At 41.8% G+C, this 16,041-nt stretch overlaps 1 protein-coding gene across 1 annotated transcript; it reads right to left on the reverse strand.

Annotated features, from left to right (window-relative positions):
* Positions 1 to 3,482: 3,482 nt before the first annotated feature.
* Positions 3,483 to 7,608, reverse strand: LOC141558977 (zona pellucida sperm-binding protein 3-like). The gene is made up of 9 exons (XM_074296943.1): positions 7,284 to 7,608; positions 6,321 to 6,439; positions 6,115 to 6,218; positions 5,483 to 5,660; positions 5,282 to 5,402; positions 5,115 to 5,206; positions 4,843 to 4,949; positions 3,734 to 3,832; positions 3,483 to 3,645 (listed from the first exon to the last, which is right to left on the reverse strand). The coding sequence occupies exons 1-9, from the start codon at positions 7,599 to 7,601 to the stop codon at positions 3,494 to 3,496; spliced, it is 1,290 nt and encodes a 429-aa protein (XP_074153044.1). The 5' UTR covers positions 7,602 to 7,608; the 3' UTR covers positions 3,483 to 3,493.
* Between the last annotated feature and the right edge of the window lie 8,433 nt (positions 7,609 to 16,041).

A 16,041-nucleotide genomic window follows, 5' to 3' on the forward strand; every position in this document is an offset into this window, starting at 1 on the left:
AATCTTCTATTTTGTGATCAATAATGATCTCTAGTTCTCCTCTGGTCATAAATTCCTTCCTCCTCCACAAGTCTGAGAGGTAGATTATCCTCTGTTCCTCTAATCTATTTATTATCTCCCTCTTTATGCCTAAATCATGGATCCATTTTGATCTTATCTTGGTATATGGTGTTAAGTGTGGATCCATATCTAATTTCTGCCATACTAATTTCCAGTTTTCCCAACAGTTTTTTCCGAATAATGAATTTTTATCCCTAATGTTGGAATCTTTGGGTTTGTCAAAGATTAGATTGCTATAGATGTACCCTTTTTTGTCTTTTGTATCTAATCTGTTCCACTGATCTACCGGTCTATTTCTTAGCCAATACCAAATGGTTTTGGTGACTGCTGCTATATAATATAGCTTTAGATCGGGTACACTTAGACCACCTTCCTCTGAGTTTTTTTTCATTAGTTCCCTTGCAATTCTCGACCTTTTATTCTTCCATATGAATTTTGTTGTTATTTTTTCTAGGTCATTGAAATAGTTTCTTGGGAGTCTGATTGGTATAGCACTAAATAAATAGATTAGTTTGGGGAGTATTGTCATCTTTATTATATTCGCTCGGCCTATCCAAGAGCACTGAATGTCTTTCCAATTATTTAAATCTGATTTTATTTTTGTGGCAAGTGTTTTGTAATTTTTCTCATATAATTCCTGACTTTTCTTTGGTAGATGGATTCCCAAATATTTTATACTCTCAACATTTGTTTGGAATGGAATTTCTCTTTGTATCTCTTGCTGTTGCATTTTGTTAGTGATATATAAAAATGCCGAGGATTTATGTGGATTTATTTTGTATCCTGCCACTTTGCTGAAATTTTGAATTATTTCTAGTAGCTTTTTAGCAGAGTCTTTGGGGTTCTCTAAGTATACCATCATGTCATCTGCAAAAAGTGAAAGTTTAATTTCCTCATTTCCTACTCTAATTCCTTGAATCTCTTTCTCGGCTCTTATTGCCGAGGCTAGCGTTTCTAGTACTATATTGAATAGTAATGGTGATAGTGGGCAACCTTGTTTCACTCCTGATCTTACTGGGAAAGGTTGCAGTTTATTTCTATTGCATATTATGCTTACTGAAGGTCTTAAATATATGCTCCTGATTATTCTAAGGAATAGTCCATTTATTCCTATACTCTCAAGAGTTTTTAGTAGGAATGGATGTTGGATTTTGTCAAATGCTTTTTCTGCATCTATTGAGATGATCATATGGTTCTTATTAATTTGATTATTAATATGGTCAATTATATTAATAGTTTTCCTAATATTAAACCAGCCCTGCATTCCTGGAATAAATCCTACTTGATCATAGTGTATTATCTTGGAGATGATTTTCTGAAGTCTTTTTGCTAATATCTTATTTAAGATTTTAGCATCAATATTCATTAAGGAGATTGGTCTATAATTTTCTTTCTCAGTTTTCGATCTACCTGGTTTAGGTATCAGTACCATGTCTGTGTCATAAAAGGAGTTTGGTAGGACTCCTTCATCCCCTATTTTTTCAAATAATTTATATAACATTGGGGCTAATTGTTCTTTAAATGTTTGGTAGAATTCACATGTGAATCCATCTGGCCCTGGGGATTTTTTCCTGGGGAGTTGATTAATAGCTTGTTCTATTTCTTTTTCTGAAATGGGACTATTTAAGCAATTTATCTCCTCCTCTGTTAATCTAGGGAGCCTATATTTTTGGAGGAAGTCATCCATTTCACTTAAGTTATCAAATTTATTGGCATAAAGTTGGGCAAAGTAACTCCTTATTATTTCTCTAATTTCCTCTTCATTGGTGGAAAGATCCCCCTTTTCATTTGTAAGACTATCAATTTGATTTTCCTCTTTCTTTTTTTTTGATCAAATTTACCAAAGGTTTATCTATTTTATTGGCTTTTTCATAAAACCAACTCTTGGTTTTATTTATTAATTCAATAGTTTTTTTACTTTCAATTTTATTGATTTCTCCTTTTAATTTTTGTATTTCAAGTTTAATTTTTGGTTGGGGGTTTCCACCATGTTTTTTAAATGAGCGATTTTACCAAGTGACCAAATCAACTTACACAGCTGCAGGCAAGCTTACTGATGGGTATTACCCTACCAAGTAGCCCAATTGTAAGATCAGAGCTTAGATGTCTGCTTTCTTGGGGAGCAAGTCTCCATTTTTAGCTTATGAGGCTCCATTTAAGTTATACCAAACTGGTGAAGTTTCCATGAATCCCTAAACATATCTAAGTTCACATTTGTGGTCCTGGTTCTAAAGCAAAGAACATACAAGTAGACCCTGTCCCCTTTTCCCTGCCATGTTTTAAAGCATTTGTTCTGGAGCAGCTTGATAGGATAGTGGATAGAGCACCAGCTTTGGAGTCATGAGGATCAAAACAGAATCTAGCCTCAGACACTTCACCTTTACTAGATATATGACTCCAGGTAAGTCACCTGACACCTAACTGCCTCACCAAAAAAAAAAAAAAAAAAAAAAAAATTGAAGTGCTTGTTTTAACTCTGAGATGCCATTTCACACCTATAAGGTTAGCTAAGAAAAATGGCAAATCCTGGAAAGGATCTGGAAAAATTGGGACACTAAATTTTTGGTGTGATTGAACTAGTTTAAGCATTCTGGGGGACAATTTAAAACAGCCTGAAGAACCATGAAACTCTGCACATCCTTGTGCCCAGAAATATATCAAGTTTCTCAGAGACTGAGGAAAGGACCTATTTGTACAAAAGTCTTTATGGTGGCAAAAAACTGGAAATTGAAAGGGATGGCCATCAATCGCTGAATGGCTGAACAAGTTTTACTATGGTCTAATGCAGGGATTCTCAAACTACGGCCCGCAGGCCAGATGCGGCTGCTGAGGACGTTTATGCCCCTGCCGGGTTATGGTAAATGGGCTGAGGGGCAGAGAGCGTGAGTTTTTGTTTTTACTATAGTCCGGCCCTCCCACAGTCTGAGGGACAGTGAACTGGCCCCCTATTTAAAAAGTTTGAGGACCACTGGTCTAATGGAACACTATTTTACTATAAAAATGAGCAGGATATACCCAAAAACCTGGGAAGACTTATATGAACTGATGCAAAATAAAATGAGCAGAACCAAAATGTACATACCAGCAGAAATATTGTTAAAAAAAAAAAAAAAAATCAACCGTAAAAGGCTTGGCTACTCTGATCAATTCTTAAGGACGCTTCATGAAAGTTGCATTCTACCTCCAGAGAGAAAGAACTGATGAATTTGAGCACAGATTAAGGTATTTTTTAAAAAATTCTATTTTGTTTGTGTTCTTTTGCAACACAGCTTATGTGGAAAGCAGTTTCACATGATTTCATATGTATTATATGAAACTGCTTGCCTTTTCAAGGCAAAGGAAAGGCAGGAGAGGGAAAGAATTCACATTTATGAAGCTATTTAATATCTTGCCTCTGCCCTCAAATTAATCCCAGACACAGATGTGTTTTCCTTCACTTTATTTCAGAATGAGGGTAGCCCTTGTCATTTCTGGAACAAGGATACTTATATCTGCGGCTGCCTAAGATGAGGCATATCGTTAGGCAGACCGTGGCAGCCATCCCAATACTCAACCCCAGCAGGAGCTCTGGCCATTCTGGGATGCCTGAGAGAAAGTACAAGAGAGCCAGTGGTTAAAAATGCAACGAAGTCAAGCCAGAAACTTCCTATATTGAGCCAGACCCTTGACTTACCTCCAATACTGTTGTCTTGCCCTGCTGTTGGTCCATTCCCGGTCTCATAGAGGAGCAGAGGTCCCAGCATCAGGTCAGCCTCTAATTCTGAATGATTACCTAGGAGACCAGACAGGAAATGGCTCATTATCCACTCAGATTCCAGGTTCTAGGTGGGAAGTCTTCTAGAGCTTCAGTCCTAGCTAATTTATGACCTAATACCTTCAGTCCTGATCAAGCTAATCTCTATTATCTCTGCCAATTAATACCCCTAATTAGCAGCTTCTGAAGTTGATATTATTTAAACAGAACTTTGATAAATTCCTCTAAGGCCTCCAGTGATAGGAGGTTCTTGTTATCTCCCTTAGATACCCCATTCTATTTTTTGGGGAGACCATTTTAGTTATATGGTTTCTAGCCCTGTTCTTTCCTTCATCAATCCAATTATGAATCACAATGTTAGCATTTCTTATCAACAAGTTAGCATTTATATAGCACCTACTATGTGCTAGATCTTGTTCTAAATGCTTTAAATACATTTGCATTTAATCCTAGAATTATGGTGGAAAACTGAAGGCATAATGTCCTAAGTTAAGGGCATCAAATTGCTTTGATGAGAGGCTGTTGTCTAAGATTTGAGATAGACAAAGGCCATCAATGAAATGATTAGAAAACCAACTGGATGTAGACCCCTGGCATTCTGGCCTCTGCCCTTCCTACCCCTGCCAACGCTTTTGCTATTACACAATCACATCTATATCAGTTCTTGAAGAGGACCATGACTTCAGGGAGGTGAAGTCATGACTTGCAAATAAATTGGATTTCAGTGAGGGAGGGCTAGGCAAGGTCACCTGCCTCACTTTCCCCTCCAGAGCCTTCTGTGGCCAGTGACCAGATATAGATCAGGATGATGGCTCCAGATACAATGGGAGCCCTTACCCTTTTTAACAGGTCTCAATTTGATTGATGCTATAGTCACATAAAACTACTGACCACCCAGGTTTTTGAAACAGTCTTTTCCTCATTTCTCATGGAGCTCTTCATCTTTATGTTTCAAGAAAGCTGGGATCTATTCTACTCTCCCATCTCTAGAATCTTACCAGACTGGGAGAGAAGTCTACTCAATTTACCTCGTTCCTTATCCGATAGGCTCCGCTTCCTGGAGGAAGAGAAAGATGTGCAAGTCCCCATCTTGCAGCAGCTGCAGATGTCTCTAGGGCCTTCCACAGGGATCCACCTGAGATAGAAAAAGGAATGAGTCATTCTGGGAACAACACATTAACCTCAGTTCTGCTTTTCATAAAATGGAGATAATGTCTTAAGTCGTGGGGTACTCCATAAAATCAGAAACTATTTGCTTTTATCCCTTCTATTCCCATCACCCTGAATTCAAGACACTTACTCGTCGGCTGTTAAATTATAGGAACAGGCTTTGTTCAAGGGACTGGGGGCCTGGTCAGTAGCTGTGACTTTTAGGTGGCAGGTGATATAGATCTAAGAAAAAGAAGGGAGGGGGTTAGGAAGACCCAGGGAATTCAGAATCTGTAGCTTCCAAGGGAGGGGATTTACCTCATTCCTGGCATCTTGAGCAAAAGTGAAGGAGTCTATCATAAAACGAAGCACATTTTGTCCAGGCCGAGGAGAAACGAAGCTTGAGGATGAATCATGGGATTGTCCATCTACCAGGCACCTGGGCATAATAGGCTGGCATCAGCTGTATCCGATAACTACTCCCTCCTCCCCCAGTTTCTGGCTTCTCTACCCTCTTACCCATTGAGGTCAATGACAACATAGTGGGGGACAGAGGCTGGGTCTGGGGTCAGAGTGGCTTTGCAGCTGTCTACAAAGAGCCTCAGGGGCACATGGTAGCCAGTGTAGACATCGGCCTGGATATGGATCAAGTCTCCCAGCTGGAAAGCTGAAGAGCTCCTCCCTGTACTCCAGTCATCTAGAAGTTAAGGAGCAGGAGAATGTTCATCTTCTTCCCAACATCTTCCCCCAACCCACTCTCCTCATCTGCTCCCCGTCCTAGCTTTGGGATTTCAAGTCATGCTTCTGGTGCTGAAGCTTCCCTTGGAAGGTGGGGGTGGCAGGGGTGGAGGAGGACTTCTTACTAGAACTTTCACATCCTTGTTGCCTCCTCAAACTGAAATATCCCTCTGTAATGCTTGTCCTCCCATCCCCACTAGAGGGACCTGCCATTTTGTAAAGGTTCTAGGGTGGCCTTCATTCCCATCCCAACCTGGCTTCTGCACTTCAAAACCGTGCTCCCATGTTGGGGACCTTTATCCCTTTCTCTCCTTCCCTTCAAGGAATATAAATTCCTTGAGATTAGGGGCTCCTTTTATATCCCCAGTTATTTATCCCTTCCTTCTATGAGGGAAAAACTTGACATCCCATACCTTCCATGAGGCGAAGAGAAAATTTGAGCCGCTGCTCCTGAGAGAGGGTAGAACGGAAAGGGACCCAGGTAGGACGAATGGCTCTGCTGCTCACATTATCTCTCCTATGAGGGAGGGACAGGTCTGAGATAGTAGGAGGCAGTAGAGAGGGACTCCCTGTTGGGGTAGCTGTAGAGCCCCTGAGCTTACCCTCCCCCATCCCTTACCTGGGATATTTACACTGAATGGGGACTGAGACAGAACTGCTTCTCAGGACCAGTGGGCTCTGGGAAGGGCTTGGTGCATAACGAATCATTGTGTTGTAGATCAGCGAGTCTGGGGTCATCTGAGGGAGAAGAAAGAGTTCCCAATAAGACTTTGTGTCTTTAGGACCCTGCAGCTTGGCCTAGCGGGCTTGTCCCGTCTTCATACTCAAAGGGCAGGCTGGCCAGCCTAGCCGAGGCAGTAGGGCATCCCGAGGGAGGGGCAAGTATGTGCCAGACATTGTCATCCCTTCCGACTACTGGGGTAGCCCAAGAGCTTCAGCCCATAAGCCTTTGCAACAGTAATACTTTCAGGATCATCTGGCAAGTTTAGTGCCACAGCCATATCCAAGAGTCAGAAAAGAAAGCTCTTGCCCTCAAAATTCTTGGTATCATCATATCACATCAGAAATATAATTTTATAAGAGCAAATGAAAAGGCATCTACTTTGTTGCTGTGCCTTAAGGACCAGGAGGCCTTCCCATCTGCCTTGCAATCCCAGCCTTCCACAGGCATTCTCTCTCCATTAGAGCCTAAATTTCTTGAAGCAGGGAGCCTGACCATTCCATTTGTAGCTAGCCTTTAGCTTGGTGCTTTAGAGATAGTAAGCATTTAATAAAACTTCTCATTCATTCTTTCACACTAATCCTAGTAATCCTTACTCAATAGATTGAGAGTGAGGTAGGGTACCTTGATTAGTCAGGGATAGGAGGTCTAATCCCAATTCAGCCAGGGATCATGTTCACCTGTTGCCAAGAGGCAACTGAGGCAGGATTACGCCGCTATAAAGTGTCTGAGGCCGAATTTGAATTCAAGGTTTCCCGTCTCTAGGACCGGAGTTCTATCCACTGCGCTGCTTTGTTGCCCTTCTTGTAGCCTTAACCAAATCCTTTGGGTCTAGGAATACTCCCTAGGGTGGAATCTTACCTGGAGTTTACTTCCACACTCATGAAGAGCCGCCTCAAAGATTATTCTCTCGCTCAGAGGGTCTGAGAACACTGGGACACAGGCAGCAGGGCCCAGGGTCAGCTCAGAAGCCTGGACCAGCCGCCCAGTTCCAAATAAGTCCCTGTCCACACTCACTACCAGTCGATCGTTCTTACACCGCACTGCCACCACAGGGGCAGGGGAGAATCCCAGAGCAGTGTCCTGGACAGCCCAGGAGAGAGACTTCGTTTCAGCCCAATCACCATTCTGGAAAGCCCAGAGTAGGAGAACGGACACTAACGCAGCTCCCAGCCCCATCTCACCCTCTTTAGGAGAGGGGAGCTACTGCCCAGGGCTTTTATACCTTCCCCACCTCTCCACATTCACTCTCGGCCCCCATCCCATCCCCAAGCTCAAACCCGCTACACCTGACTCCATCGCAGCTGCCTCAAACTTCATCCTCAGCCAGGGATGAGCAGGAACAAGGAGAGGGATCTGTTTCCACCTGTTGGGGATTTGGAAGTGCTGAACTGGAGTCAGAAGAGTCAGATTTCTCTCTTCCCTGGATCTCAGTCTTCTCATCTGTAAAATGAAAAGGTTGGGCAAGAAAGCTCTAAGTTGCTTAGACATTATTCTCGTCCCTGAACTCTGCAGTCCAGTTACACTGATCTGTTTGCTGTTTATGGAACATGATTTATGTGTATATATAGCAAGAGAATTGGAAATGTGATGAAAAGGAAACCTCCCAGTGCCAGACTGAATGGTGCTTAATATTTTAATATTATTCTATTTGGGTATTTTTCTCCAGGTTTATTGTGACTCCTAGTCCTCTCCCAGTCTTAGAAAGGACTGGAGCTCCTTTCATTCTCTCTCCCTAGTACTCTTCCTCTCATTCCACCCTCCTCCCCACACCCAAGAACAATACATACACCATTCTGAGATTTGTCCACCTGAGTGCTTTCATGCTAGTGTGTTAATCCAATCCTCCAATCTCAGGCTTATTCTCAGCCAATCAGAAAGCTTCTTGATTGCAGTAGGGATGTTTTGACTATTCTCACATTTTTGCCCTACTATCCTGCTTGGACAAAAATAGAATATTCTGATGGCCACCAAAGACAAGGTTAAAGGTCCTGACCTGTCCTGGAAACTCCGTTCTCCAGTAGTCTGGATGAAGGGTCACTTCTAGGGGTGGAGGAATGGTGTTGAGTTTGTTTTAGGGGTAAGAAATAGAATGGCTAATGGTTACCCCATCACCCTCCTGATGATGGGAGAGATGCCAGCATGTATAACACGGTGGAGGAAGCATGGAAAGTTCAGGGTTGAGTGTCAGGAAGTGGGGAAGGCAATACCTCTGGAGGCTCCCAATGCTTGCTGGGCCCAAAGCCAGGGTTCGTGTAATCGCTCATCAATAGGGAGCTAAGAAGAGAGACAAGGGCAAGCAGGACCTTTTTCATCCTATAATGGGATATCTGGCTCGGAGAGAACACGGTGTTTGGGGAGTATTGTGTTCTGTTCTGGGTGCTGCCTTCTACTAAGGACACTGATAAGCTGGACCGTGTCCAGCAAGGGTGACCAGGAGGACAAAGGGCCTCAAGTTGATGCCATGTAATGATCAATGAAAAGAAAGGGAGATATTTAGTCTGGAAGACAGAAAACCCATGGCAAAATAGCTACCGCCTTCCAGTATATAAAAGGTCTTGTGCAGTGGGAGTTGGCCCCTTTTTGCTTGATTTTTGAGAACAAAACTGGAAACAAAGGCTTAGAAAACTGAGGTTTGATTTTAGAATAAGTTTTCTACTAATTATCATTGTCCAAGACTGGAATGGATCGTGTTGGAGGAAATAGGTTTATTCTCATTTGAGTGGTCAGGGAAGAGTTCGTCTAAATGGCTTCTGAGATTCTCATTGGGAAATTCTGGGATTCTGTGTTACATTTCAAGACTTTCGGTCATTCTCTGTCCAGTGCTGGGGGCAGGACAATGAGTGCTGAGTCATTCCAGAGAACTTGGGGGAGCTGATATCCTGGACTATGCTGATCCCCTCCTGTGTGCTCATGCACCACGGGGTGAGGAAGAAAACAGGCACGGAACATGATTTCTGGCCATGGAGGTGCAAAGGGCGAGAGACGGACCGGGAAGCACAAAGAGACAAAAACTTGGTGGTCAGAGATCAGGCTTTGGAGATGCAGCCAAATGGCTGCTTGGGAGAAGATCCGAGTTTAAAGTCACCACAAATAAGGATCAATTTTAACAACCAGCTGGCCTATGGGTCAAGAAGACCCAGTTTCAAATTCTGTTGCTGTGAATTCTGGGCCAGAAATGTGCTTCTCTGTGACTTAGACATCATCCAAGAACCAAAGTTGGGATGTCCATTCGTCTTACTTCTTACTCATCTGCTCAGAAATTACTTTGTATGAATCATGTAAACTTATTTCATATAGATTCGGATATCTCATTTTTCTTGATAGAATGGAAGCTTCTTGGGGGCAAGGATTGTTTTATTTTATCTTTGGATCCCCTAATGCCTAGCACAGTACTTAGGACAAGCTTAATAAGTGGATGTTGATGAATTGATCTTCCTCAGTAATAAGCACCTAGAAAATGCTTAATAAATGTTTGTAGAATTAAACTGAATTGAACAGAGAGAACTGAGCCAATGGCTTTAGCCCGAGGCTGAAGGAAGTAAACAGTCTTGGTAATCAGTGGGTGCCCCAAACCTGTAGCATCCAATTCCAAGGTTCTAGCGTCATTGCAGTAGCTCCCCGCTCTTGGGCCCTGTGTGACAGAGAGCCTCTCTTGAGGATAAAGGGAAGAAAGAGGACAACAGTGAGATATCTGTATACTTGCCCACAGATCTCATCATTTTGCCTTTTCTTATCACAGCTTTCTCTGATTCAGGGGAAATGGGGATAATGTATTCCTGGTGATGGACAAGGGAAAAGAGGGAACTACTTTACGTCTTTGGATTATCTACACTATTTGCCTGGACCAGAAGAAATGATCATTTTAGTAAATATGAGGATTTTTTGGGGGGTGGGGGGAGAGTGATGAGCTGTATCCAAATCTTTGTGATCACATTTGGAATTTTCTTGGCAAAGATACTAGGGTGGCTTTGTATTTTCTCCTCCAGCTCATTTTACAGGTGAGGTAACGGAGACAAACAGGGTTAAGTGACTTGCCCACAGTCACACAGCTGGTAAGTGTAAGACTAGATTTGAACTCAGCTCTTCTTAATTATCTTATGTGCCACCTAGCTGCCCCCAATAAAGGGATACAATATCCTTTGATATAATAATACACTAGTGTTCCTACACCCCCAAAGTGATCAAAGGAAGAAAAATACCTTCTCACGAACAAAAATTATATACATAATTACATATGTATATGTATATGTATTTTTTGTTTTTGTTTTTTTGATTGTAGCAAAGAACTGGACAATAAGAGGGTGTCTATTGTTTGGGGAATGATTGAACAAGTTATTGGTATGTGAATGTGATGGGATTCTATTGTTCTCCGATTTCAGAGAAATCTGAGAAGCCTTTTATGAATTGATGAAGAATGAAGTGGGCAGAACTGGATGCCTGATTTCATAGACTAACAATAACGCTGAAAAAACAGCTTTGGAAAGACTTGGGATATTTTTGTTCAATGAGGCAGTGGCCAGCTATTCCTGATGACTGAAGAAGCAAGCTGCCTTTCTCCTGACAGAGAGGTTAGAATTCAGGATCCAGAGAAACACATTTATGGATTTGACAGGATATGGATCTGTTTTTCTTGATTATGCTTTTTTTTTTTTTTTTGCTGAGGCAATTGGGGTTAAGTGACTTGTCCAGGGTCACACAGACAGGAAGTGTTAAGTGTCTGAGGCCACATTTGAACTCAGGTCCTCCTGACTTCAGGGCTGGTGCTTTATGCATATTTTTTTAAACAAAGATTTTGTTTTTCTTTTTCTTTCTCCTCTCCTCTCCTTTTCTCCAGTAGGGGTGGGGAGAATTGGAAGGAGAGAAAATACATTTTTGTTATTTGAAAAAAATATATAAATATAAGCAGACCCAGAATACACACAGGTTCAAAATATATACAGAGTAGTCATGGCTAAGACTTGTCTTAAGTTTTATATTTTTTATACTTTGAGAATGCATTACTTTTGTGAGTACTTTGATACAACCAAGTAGTTCCAGGTCTGAAGATGGGAAGATTTGAGTTCAAATTCAGTCTCAGATACTTAATAACTGTGTGACCCTGGGAAAATCACTTAGCTCTGTTAGCCTCAGTTTCTTCATCTGTAAAATGAGACAGGGAAGGAAATGGCGAATCATTGTGGCATCTTTATTAAGAAAACCTCAAATGTCCCAGCCTTGAAGTCAGGAGGACCTGAGTTCAAATGTGGTCTCAGACACTTAACACTTCCTGGCTCTGTGATCCTGGGCAAGTCACTGAACCCCAATCGTCTCAGCCAAAAAAAAAAAAAGAAAACTCCAAATGGGGTCAGGAAGAGGCAGACACGACTGAAATGGCTAAACAACAAGAACACTCCCTTCACTAATACTTACCCCTCCAGGACTTTGTAATAATGATAATCAACATTTTTGTAGCCCTTTGAGACTTGCAAAATGTTTTATTTTTTATCTCATTAGATAATTATTTGAAATGCTGATATTTGTTAATCATCAACATTTGAGAATCCTTGGCAATATTGATGATTATTTGATATTTTAGTTTATAATTAGTTGAAATACTGATCTTATTTATTTATTTATTATTATCTGATTTTGTCCTTTTATCAACACTGTGTGGTAGGTGTCATTAATAGTCTCATTTTACAGATGAAGAAATGGAGGCTCCTAGAGAATGATTTCTTACTCAGAGCTGTTTGGTTCATTAGTTAGTTAGAAGAATTTAGCTTCTCCGGATTCCAAAACCAAAATGCTTTCCACTCTGTCAACCTATAAGATGACTTACAGTGACCCACAAACCCACCTGGAGACCATCCCCCATCCACCATCCACTATCCACTATCCACTAAGGGAATATGTATCCACTAAGTGCACATAGGCTTAAACTCAAAGGTTTTCCATCTTGTTATAATCCATTGGAATTCATGCTCCCTCGACCCAGTCTTGAGGAATTATCATCTCCACATCATGATGTGACATTAGAGAACCTACCTTCGTGGAGGTCTCTAGATCTTAGCCAAGACTGAAAGGATTCATGTCCTGGAGGGAAAGACATTGTGGGATGGGAGATGAGATTATCTGAGGGTGTGCTTCTGTAGCCAGAATAGTCCAGGAGAATCTATTGCCCTTAAAAATGAAAAAGGAGGAGGGTTGGTCCCTGACCAATTCTGTGGAACTGTGGCTAGACATTAGCTTCTCTGAGATGACAAATCTGATCCGCGAGCCCGTCTGCTTCCAGACTTGGGTGGATGCTTTTGTTCTCTCCCTTTGGTTTTCACATAAAGTTTTAGCTTAAAAACATTCCAACCATTTTTCAGTGAGAGGCAGCATGGTATTGATGGAAAGGGAGTCTGATAAGGAGATTCAAGGCGTCCTTGGCTACTGAGGAAGGCGCATGGAGAGATCGGGGTCGAGTGTCAGGATGCAGGAAAGGCAACATCTCTGGAGACTCCTGATGTTTGCCCTTGGAGGTAGTCAAAATGTTTTTCTCACACAACAGCCCAGGGAGACTGGGAGTTAAGGTATTATTACTTTCACCCTTCTTCTTTTCAGTCACATCCGAGTCTTTGTGACCCCATTTGTGGTTTTCTTGGCAAAGAAACTGAAGAGATTTCCTATTTCCTTTTCCAACTGATTTTACAGATGAGGAAACTGAGGCAAACAGTTAAATGACTTGCCCAGGATCACATAACAAGTAAGTGTCTGAGGCCAGATTTAAACTCGGGAAGGTGAGTTCTTGGATCCAGGCCGGGGGCTCTCTCCACTGAGCCATCTGTAGCATTGGCAGGTTTGGTAAACTTGCCAGCTGTGCCTTTAACAAGTAATTGATAAATGTATTGAACCCTTGTCCTCAGACTGGACTTAGTGAGGCGAACCCAACCATTATATTTGGAAACATGACTTGAGTCTTGTATCAGGAAGTGAAGGGAGAGGGGATGAACTCCCAGCGGTGAGTCTCCCGGACTTCAAGTCCCCTGGGGACCACCAACATTTATTGAGCATTATGTTCTGAGTGCTGTCAGGAAGACAAAGGAAGCATGAGATGAGGTCACGGCTGTTATCAGGGTGTTTATAATTTGCTGAGATAAGACTCAGAGAAACAGGAAGTAATGCAGGGAGAATGCTTCCCTTTTTGCCGAGTACATCTGTGACCTCTGCAGTCGGGGTCCTCGCTCCAGCTGTGCATCCTGTCTGGGCCAGCACTTGGGCAAATAACTTAATCTCTCTGAACCTTCGTTTATTTACTAATAAAATAGGAGCAGTAACTCATGCATGAACTTCCCCAGAAAGCTGTGTGTGTGTCTGTGCCCTTGCTGGGTATCCTTGGGAGGTGACAGAGTGAGGTGGAAAGCGACCAACTCCAGGCACTTAGCAGCTGTGTGACCCTCGTCAGATTACATAACCTCCCTGTACCTCAGTTTCCTCCTCCCTAAAATGTGTGGGTCAGTCTTGGTAGCCTGTAGGGTTTTTTCTAACTCTAACTCTACGATTTATGTGACACTAGAGTGCCCCAAACAATGCATACTGGGACCTGTGCCATCTTCCTTAAGCCGGCAGGAAAGGCAGGATGTAATTTTATTAGTCAATAAGGAAGTGTAAAGCAGCTAGCTAGGCAGTACAATGCGCAGTGTCTGAAATCAGAAAGGCTCATTTTTCTGAGTTCAAATTTGACCTCAAGACCTGAGTTCAAATGTGGCTCAGTCACACTTCCCACCTGTGTGATCCTGGGCAAGTCACTTCACCCCCCTTGCCTCAGGGGAAAAAATAACCCCAAGCACTTATGTGACTCTGGGCAAGTCATTCCATCCAGTTTGCCTCAGTTTCCTTGTCTGTCAAATGAGCTGGGGAAGGAAATGGCAAATCCCTCCAGTGTCTCTGCCAGGAACATCCCCAAAGGGGTTCCTGAAGGGTCAACTGAAGAACAATTTATCCACCAGGTGTCGCTATACTCAAGACCCCAACCTGAAGGTCTCTTCAAGGTCTCTGATGTATGTCCAGGATGTCCCCTTTTTCCACCTCCATAAGGCAAAGATTTGGAAAAACAAACAAAACAAGCAACCTTGCTTAACAGGAAGAGAGCTGATGTGGGGTCTGACACAGCCCATGGCTCTGAAATGACGAAAGATAAGAAAATCTCTGGGTCAGTTTGTCCCTTCACTGTATTAGAATTTTTCCTGCTCCATCATTCTCAAGATCAGGCATACAATGTCCTGTAGCTGTCATTTTATTGTATATAGAAAAAACCAGTATACATATACTGCATTTAATTTATACTCTAACATATTTAACATGTACTGGTCAACCTGCCATCTTGGGGGGGGGGGAAGGAGGGGAAAAATTAGAACAAAAAGTTTGGCGATTGTCAATGTTGTAAAATTACCCATACATATAACTTGTAAATAAAAACTATTAAAATATTAAAAAAAAACAGAAAAGGAACAAATCAAATTCTCCTCTCTAGGGTATGTGCCCAAGTCTCTTACCAACTCCCGTTAGATTGTGGGAAGTGGATAAGGAAAAGTGTGAGTGTGTTGTGTGTTGTGTGTTTTGGAACATAAAGTTTCAATGAAAAGACAAGGGCGTCCAAGGGAAGGAAAGGTCACCACATCTCCACATTTTGCGGAATTCTTCCCCACAGCAGTTTTACTTCCTTCTAGGTGATACATTTCTGTCTCTGTAAGGAGCCTCCTTTTTCAATACCTTACTCTGGAATTTTCAGACCCTGACACAGACTCCCTCTCTCTCATACCTCCCCTTGATGTTGGGAGAATTTTGGTTTTGGCTGGAAAGGTATAAAAAAAGGAGCTGCCTTTGGGCAACTTTGAAGGTGATCTGTAATTGTAAGCTCCAATATGTAAATGATTTTTAAAATTTATTTTTGAGGCAAAGGAAAGTCATAATTGGGCAGCTGGGTGATAGTGGATAGAGCACCAAGAAAACCCCACATGGGATTCCAAGGAGTTTGAAAATGATTGAACAACCACAAGAAGATAAAACCAGGGCATTGCCTTAGGACACACAAATTTAGAGGTTGCAGATTTTTAACATGTGTTCCTTTATCCTTATTACTGATCACTTAGCACTTATTTAGCACTTTACATGCTATATTATTTGATCCTTCAACATAAAGATGACTAATCCCCCTGTGAATTTTTCTTAATTATTGCTTGGATGACAGAATTAATTTGAGGGGATCTTGTGATGTGTGTGGTGCCATCTCCTGCTTCCCTCTTTCTCCTTAGCCCTTCCAAGTGAGCTCTACTTTGGGGGTGGGATGTGTGTTCCATTTCCTAGCCAAACACTAATTTTTTTATTCTTTTTTAAAAATAATTTATTAATTTTATAATTATAATTTTTTTGACAGTACATATGCATGGGTAATTTTTTTTTACAACATTATCCCTTGTATTGACTTTTCCAAATTTTCCCCTCCCTCCCTCTACTCTCTCCCCTAGATGACAGGCAATCCCATATATATTAAATGTGTTATAGTATAATCTAGATACAAGCAATATATGTGTGTAAAACCAAATTTTTTGTTGCACGTTAAGAATTGGATTCCGAAGGTAACCTGGGTAGAAAG

This window comes from Sminthopsis crassicaudata, chromosome 2 (assembly GCF_048593235.1).
Source record: "Sminthopsis crassicaudata isolate SCR6 chromosome 2, ASM4859323v1, whole genome shotgun sequence".
NCBI lineage: Eukaryota > Metazoa > Chordata > Mammalia > Dasyuromorphia > Dasyuridae > Sminthopsis > Sminthopsis crassicaudata.

What these genes read in the sequence shown, in the direction of transcription:
- LOC141558977 (XM_074296943.1), bottom strand. Translation starts at nt 7,601, where the DNA reads ATGGGGCTGGGAGCTGCGTTAGTGTCCGTTCTCCTACTCTGGGCTTTC. An exon ending in CCTATCGGATAAGGAACGAG is followed by an intron (nt 3,833 to 4,842) that starts GTAAATTGAGTA and finishes CTGGTCTCCTAG; the next exon opens with GTAATCATTCAGAATTAGAG. An exon ending in GCAAGACAACAGTATTGGAG is followed by an intron (nt 3,646 to 3,733) that starts GTAAGTCAAGGG and finishes ACTTTCTCTCAG; the next exon opens with GCATCCCAGAATGGCCAGAG.